Source organism: Mus caroli, chromosome 7 (assembly GCF_900094665.2).
Source record: "Mus caroli chromosome 7, CAROLI_EIJ_v1.1, whole genome shotgun sequence".
Lineage (NCBI taxonomy): Eukaryota > Metazoa > Chordata > Mammalia > Rodentia > Muridae > Mus > Mus caroli.
Genome location: NC_034576.1, coordinates 33453599 through 33461510, shown reverse-complemented (window position 1 = coordinate 33461510; position 7912 = coordinate 33453599). Strand labels below are relative to the sequence as shown.

Sequence of the window (7912 nt, the reverse complement as noted above, 5' to 3'; positions counted from 1 at the left end):
AGAGAGAGAGAGAGAGAGAGAGAGAGAGAGAGAGAGAGAGAGAGGGAGGAGAGAGAGAAAGACAGAGAAGATAGGTAGATCTCCCCTATAGTTCAGATTGGCCTGGAACACAATAGGTTAACAGTATGACCTAAAACTTTTTATTTTCCTGCTTCCACCTCCTAAATGTTGTGATTAGAGGTGTGCAGTTGCTGTTGAACCCAGGGATTTATGCATGTTGAGTCACATCTTTAGCCTCCAACCCAAGAAGTGAGCAAGTTAGCTTGCTTGCCTTTGTTTGTTTGCTTGTCTTTCCCCTCCCCTCCCCTCCCCTCCTTCTTTTGTCTTCCTCCTTCTGCTCCTTTTTCTCCTCGCCCTTCTTTTCCCCTAAGACACAATTTCTCTGTGTAACCCTGGCTGTCCTGGAACTCACTTTGTAGCTCAGGCTGGACTTGAACTGAGAGATCTGTCTGCCTCTGCCTCCCAAGTGCTGGGATTAAAGATGTGTGCCACCACTGCCTGGCCCCAAGGAGTTTTCTAACATTCCTCCTCTCGTAGCTGGGTTTCACGGCGTTCTGCTTTCATGAAGCTTATTATGGAGTCTTGATGTGAAGATCACCAAAGTGGAGGATACAACATTTTAGAAGTGTTCAGAATTGCTCTTTGTCCTACAGCCTCCCTGACTTCATCTTTTCTTTCTTTCTTACAGGAAATGACTTAGAGGCCTTATGAATACATCTGTGCTTTCTTGCTTCAGACTTTACAACTGCAGGCCAACCCAGTCTGGAAGCACTTTTTATTAATGTTACAAGGAACCCGCTACCTCAGCAAACAAACGAAAAGAGAAGACACACAATAACAAATGCCATGTTTAAAGAAAACTTGTTCCCAGAAACCTTTACAGGAGATTTGGAAGTTTTTAGCACTGAGAAGCAGCTTTCCAGGTAAATGGATTTGACAGGCAGGCTCTGTCAGAATTCTGCAGAGGTGTGTTCTTCCTTCAGGACTTCTTGTGAAGTAACCCCTTCCGCCTAAATGCTGTTGACCAGCTGGGGTCCTTTTTGGTATATAGAAGATACATTATATTACATTTTAAAAGTTAAGTTATTTTTCTGCCATTGTAAATGTAAGTATCAAAATATTCTTGCAAAGCAATTATAAGCAAACATTTTCCTCAGCAAACATATCTTCATTGAGGGTAGGATGCTGAACAGTTACAGAGCATTTTGGACACTGTTATTTTTTGGTTAGAGTTCCTGCCTACACTGAAAATATTAATTATATAAATCTGTTATTTTTCTCACCTTTATGTTGGATCACATGGTCACCTGCCTCATGGAAATGCCTTTTTTAAAACTTAGATTTGCAGAACTCCACTATTTTTATACCTAGCTACAGTTTTGGAAAAAAAAGGACTCAGAACCCTGACCTGCCAGTGGTCCCCGGGACAGTTCCCCACCCGTATGTATTGCTGCAGTGCCCAGGACAATAAGATGGACTATAAGCGACGCTTCCTGCTTGGCGGGTCCAAGCAGAAGGTGCAGCAGCACCAGCAGTACCCGATGCCTGAGCTGGGCCGAGCACTGAGCGCTCCCCTGGCATCCACCGCCCCCTCTGCCCCGCTGGGCAGTCTGACCGCTGCAGGCAGCTGCCACCATGCCATGCCCCACTCTACTCCCATTGCTGACATCCAGCAGGGCATCTCTAAGTACCTGGATGCCCTCAATGTCTTTTGCCGTGCTAGTACGTTCCTCACAGATCTCTTCAGCACCGTGTTCAGGAACTCACACTACTCAAAGGCCGCCATGCAGCTCAAAGATGTGCAGGAACATGTAATGGAAGCAGCCAGCAGATTGACCTCAGCCATAAAGCCCGAGATTGCCAAGATGCTCATGGAACTCAGTGCTGGGGCTGCAAACTTCACAGATCAGAAGGAATTCAGTCTCCAGGACATTGAGGTAAAGTACTGTCATCATAGGAAAATGGACTGCAAATGTCACTGAGGATACTCAGTTTCTCCAAATTGTGGCAGTAATAGCCTTTGTCCTCCTTCTGTTGATATACTCTTCTCATAAAAAGTTTGGTGCCTCTCAAGTTCTGATGCTTTCATTTTAAGTAAGTTAAATGATTCCCGAGAAGGATGAGAAAGCTCAGTGCTAGAGTCAGTGTTCAGGGTGTGAGATCTCAGGAACAACCCAGCACACACCGAAGAAAAAGTTAAACTGATTGTGTTTGATGTTTGCCCTTAATTTTCTCAAATTGGAAACTAATATCCAAGTAATAATCTATGAAAAGTAGGTAGTGAAGGACTGGAGACACACTACAGTGCCCTTGCCTACACGTATAGTCCTAGCCACAATCCCTAATACTGCACAAACAGAAGTGCTTAGAATTCTAAGTATAATCGTGAATCGTATTTTTCAGTTTTCAGTCTATAGAATCACTGGTTTACAAGAAAGTCCCATGTGTTTATAGAATAAGCTAGTTTTCCAGTTCTAAATTGAAAACTTTTTTCATCCAAATGCATTTGAAGCTTACTCAGTGTATTTCTTGGGGAGTGTAGTAAGAATGAAACACTCTTCTTTAGGACTCTAGATTAGAATCAAGTTTTATTCAGAGTAAAGATGGCTTTTTTGCCCCCCCCCCCCCCCTTCCTTCATTGAGGAAAAAATATTTTTTAAAATTTTTTTTTTTCCTTGAAAAACCAAAAAAAAAAAAAAAAAAGATTTATTTATTTCAATTTCATGTGTGTGAGTACACTGTCGCTGTCTTCAGACACACCAGAAAAAGGCATATCAGATCCCATTACAGATGGTTGTGAGCCACCATGTGGCTGCTGGGAATTGAGCTCAGGACCTCTGGAAGAACAGCTCTTAACCGCTGAGCCGCCTCTCCAGCCCCTGAGGAGATCCTTTTTTACTATTCTTTTTTATTCAGTGGTAGGGATGGAACCCAGAACTTTATGCTTTCACCACAATGCCATACCACTGGGCTACCATGAGTTTTGGGTGTGGTTTTTTTTTTTTTTTTAAACTTTGATTCTGTTGTATTAGGTTTTTTTGTACATTTATTTTGTGTGTGTATTTTGCCTGCATGTATATCCAGTCTTTAGGGAATTATAGATGGTTATCACTGCCATGTGCTGGGAATCAAACCTGGGTACTCTGGAAGGGCAGGTACAGTTCTTGTTTGTTTTTAGATATGTAGTCATGGCTGACATAGAACTCCATATGTAAACCAGGCTTGTCTTTGAGTGGGGAGGGGGTGGGATTGAGATAGGGTTTCTCTGTGTAGCCCTGGCTGTCCTAGAACTCACTCTGTAGCCCAGGCTGGCCTCGAACTCGTGATCCTCCTGCCTCTGCCTCCTTCAGCAAATCCTACCGTTGTGTGCCGCCGGGCTTGTCTTTAACACACAGGGTACCTCTGCCTTCTGAGTTTTGGGATTAAAGGCTTGTGCTATCACATCCAGCTCCAATTACTGAAAAATATGAAACCATGGAGTTTGGAGAAGTGGCTCAGAGGTTCAATGTGTATACTGTTCTTCCTGAGGACCTGAGTCCAAGTTTGGTTCTCAGCACTCATCTAAGACAGCTCATAACCACCTGTAATGCCAGAATCTGAGGTTTGATCTGTCCTCTGGGCACCAACACACATGTGCACATACCACATATGTTCACACACACATGTGTACACACCGACAAACATGATTTAAAATAAATCTTCAAAAACCAAACTCATTTCATCCAAGGGACTGTGTGTTCAATTCACTGTATTTGATCCAGGAGCCATAGTTTGCTGCTTTTGCTGTTACAAATGTATAATATTAGGGCATTCTTTTTATTTGAATATGAGACAGTTTAGGCGTTTGTGTATCATGCTTGTGGAGACATTACAATCCTCTCTGTATCATCCAAGTTGTGTGTGTTGTTTTGTTTTCAGTGTTAGGTCTTAAACCCAAGTCTGTTCACATGTCAGGCATATACTTTACCACTGAGTTACATACACCATAGGTTCTTTCTATCTTGACTCTCTTTATTCAGGTATATTTGTAATTCTGATCATTTCTATGATTTCATAAAATGGTTCATCATAGTAAAATTATTTTTTAAATTATACCTAAAGGCTGGGAATGTAGCTCAGGGGTGGAGTGCTTTCCTTGCATGTGTGTGCATTGGACCTGGGTAAATAAATAAATCATTAAAAATATGTGTAAATTTCCAAAGATATTGGACAGTGAAATGTAAAACTTAGCTAGATGTGGTAGCACCACCCTACAATCTTCATGGTAAAGAGTCAGAGAAGGATTGTGGGTGTAAGTGTAATCTGGGCTGTATATTTACCTGTTGCAAAATAAAATATAAAAGGCTGGACATGCAGCTGGGTGATAGAACACTTGGCCAGTGTCCATGAGACCTCATCCATACCTCCACAACAAATAGAAATGTAGAGCTTTGTGCTTTTATTCCCCATCCTGTTCTGTTTCCACCCCCAAGATGCCTATGTACCTGATATATGCCATTCCAGACTATGCATGAATATATAGTGGAGCACACACAAATGCACTGCTTTGTTTTTTATTGTTTTTGTTTGTAAGCTTGCTTGAGACAGGTTCTCACTGTGGCTGGCCTGGACTTACTGTGTAGTTGAGGCTGGCCTGGAGCTCAAAGCAATCTATGAGCCCTCATGCCCACCCTTGTCTTTTTTAAGAACTGTTTTCAGCTACAGCGTGCTTGGTTATTTCTTGACAAAGGTGTGATATTTTGCAAGCACGTTGTTACATCTCCCAATCTCCTCACAGGAAGTGCAGATCAGTATTAAGCATTCACTGTTAGGACTGCGACACTAAGATGATGGAGCACTTGTAAGTTTATGTAGGAGCCCATGTGAGAGCAGTTTGTGTGTGTGAGCCTTATATCTTTTTTTTTTTTTTTTTTTGGTTTTTCGAGACAGGGTTTCTCTGTGTAGTCCTGGCAGTCCTGGAACTCACTTTGTAGACCAGACTGGCCTTGAACTCAGAAATCCGCCTGCCTCTGCCTCCCGAGTGCTGGGATTAAAGGCGTGCGCCACCACGCCCGGCTGAGCCTTATATCTTATGTTACCCGTATTACCGTTCTCTTCAAATCTTACCCTGGGATTTGAGAAGACAGCTAGAGCCATGTGGCTTTGTCTTTAATAATGGAGGATAAGAAGTGCCTTTGCTTCCTAGTCAGGGTAGGTAGTTCTATGATACACAGGAGCTTAGTGAATCACTGGGGCATTGTTTATTTGTTTGTTTTTTTGGTTTTGTGTGTGTGTTGTTTTTTGGTTTTGTTTTGAGACAGAATCTACCTCCTGAGTGCTGGAATTTTAGATATGTATTACCATGTGTTCTATTGTCGATTTGGTGGGTGATCTAACAGGGTATATCACTAACACAGGCTATCCTTTCGTCTTCTTGCCTCATCCTCCCAAGTGTTGAGATTGCTAGCATGCACTACCATACTGGGCTGGGAAATGCTTCTGATTGTTGGCAGTTTACAATTTTGACTTGACTTTCTTCATTGAAATTCTGATTAAGGTAGTTGGACTATTACCATGGGTTTTCTACATAAGAGACTAAACAAGCTTTCTGGTTCCAGTGTTAGTCTGGAAACTGCTTGCTGTTGACGGGTTTTGGAATCCGTGGGCCTGTTCTGTGTGGAACAACTGACATAAATTAGTTTCAAAATGTGTCTCATGCAGACCCACAAAAGTAAAACTATACTGAAATTTTATTGCATCCATTTGTGTGTGTATGTGTACATATGCTGACTCATTATGACTCCCACCTGTGGAGCTGAGAGGAGAATACTCTCCTAGAACTTAGGTTGTAGGTTTGGCAGATGCCTTTACCCACTGAGCATCTCGCCAGCGCAGCATTATCCTTTTCCCCTAGAGCGGTATTTGCTGTTTCTAAAATTCCTAGACTACCAGGGTAGTTAGGTTAGTAGGGGTTTCTCCTCTGTGTTAACCAAACTCAGATGCAAAAGCTAATAAGCATTTGGATTTGTTTTCCTTTGATGTTTTGTTGCTTTCTACCTCTTCCCCCTGTTTTATATTCAAAGCCTGAGAGGTTTTAATGTTCATTCTGGGGAGAGGAATCTAAAGCTGGCATTGCATATCTTGACTTACTGTAGTTTGATGTGCTTGGTCCCCAGCAAAATTTATTTCTCATGTGTGAATAGTGGACATGAATTGTAGCTCTAGAAGAGCTGGGCTGGGTTAGTTAGCTCGAGAGTGGGTTGTTACAGAGAGGATGCTTCTCGTGTTCTTCTCTGCTTGCCCTGCTTTCTGCCAGGAGACACAGCAGTAGATTGTGTTTGATGGTACTGTGCTGTTGGCTTTCTAACCTTTACACTTGCCAGCTAGACTTACCTTTCCTAGTCACATAACTGTCACAGCAGCCAAAAGCAGACTATGATGACTCTATTATGGAAGCAGGATTGTGTTTAAAGAAAGCCCTGTAGAAGTATGTAAATGTTCTCACAAAGTGTGATGTGTTGTGCCCCCATTCACTCACGTATGTTCTTAATAGACAAACAGTGGTACCTGGTTCCAAGTGCTGCAGTTGCTACCTGTGTGTGTGTGTGTGTGCGCGCGTGCATGCACGGCCACTCTTGACATTTCCATAGGGTTATCCTTTGTATAGTTTCCAGTGGCTTATCCCTTATCCTGAATGCTGCTATAAGAGTATGAGTTGTGACTGTGATGGTTCCTAGTTGACTAGCACCTGTGACACTCTCATGCCACCCCAGGTAAGCTGTGAGCATGAGGTCAGAAAATCTGAGTTTAGAAAATGGCTCTGCTTTTCAGTGCCCATACAGCTTGAGCCTCAGTTTGCCTGTCTATACAGTAGAACTACCACCCACCTTCTAGTGTTCTAAAGATCGGAAGCAGTTAATACTTGTAAAAAACTGTACCCAGTGAATGGTCTTATTAGTACTACTGTTTCTGACATGGCTTAGCAGGTGCTGGGAGGTCTCTGAAACGTGGAACACCATTCTGTGTGAGAGATATGCCAGCAAGATGTCCTCTAATTGGAACACTTGGTTCTGGGGCAGAACCAGTTGCTTCCCCAGAACACTGCCCTCTCCAGTGTTTACCTGGCTCCCAAGGCAGCATTTTCCTTTCCCTTTTGTGTCTTGTGCTGCTTTTTCTCTTGTCTAAAAGATGTTTGGTGTGGGACTGCTGGAACTTGAACGTTTAGTTTTTGAGGGCATCAGATCCCATTACAGATGGTTGTGAGCCACCATGTATTTCAGGACCTCTGGAAGAGCAGTCAGTGCTCTTAACCACTAGCCATCTCTCCAGTCAAAGGCATCTTTATGTCACAGGTGATCCTTTGTTTTATCCTCCCCAGTGCTGGGATTGCAGGTGAGTGCTACCAGGTTAGACTCCTGAGCAGGACTTTTAATATAAAAACTCAGGAAAATCTGTGTCAGTAATCACTGTTGTTTGCCAAGCACTTAAAAGAATGAGGCATGGAAAAAGAAGTAGAGGGTCAGCTTGTCCATTGAACACACCTGTAAGTAGCCAGGAAGCATTGGATAAGCCCACTGACAGATTTGGCAGGACACATCCCCATAGAGTCTCAAAGCTGTCAGCAAAATTAAAATGTGTATTTAGGAAAAATACGTTTTTCCATACTGAACTTATTAGTTGTCCAAAGCTTTGACATCCCACCTGGACATTTTTTTTAAGAGTGGACTACACTAGACCTCTTGAGTCTTACGAAGTCCACTAGAGGATTGTTTTATTTTATTTACACACATATATATATGCACACACGCACACACATATATATAGTATTAGTTTCAGTGTTCTTAAAAATGCCTAGCTGGGGCTGGAGAGATGGCTCAGAGGTTAAGAGCACTGGCTGCTGTTCCTGAGGTCCTGAGTTCAATTCCCAGAAACC

General features: G+C 42.6%; 1 protein-coding gene across 5 annotated transcripts in view; it reads left to right on the top strand.

Moving 5' to 3' along the window:
• Positions 1-7912, top strand: part of Kiaa0355 (KIAA0355 ortholog) — a 77087-nt gene that overhangs the window by 25983 nt on the left and 43192 nt on the right. For all 5 annotated transcript variants that reach the window (XM_021167466.2, XM_029479262.1, XM_029479263.1 and 2 more), the window contains exon 2: positions 689-1937. In XM_021167466.2, coding sequence (XP_021023125.1) covers positions 1443-1937 — 495 coding nt within the window. In that variant the 5' untranslated portion in view covers positions 689-1442. The remainder of the gene's footprint in view (positions 1-688; positions 1938-7912) is intronic.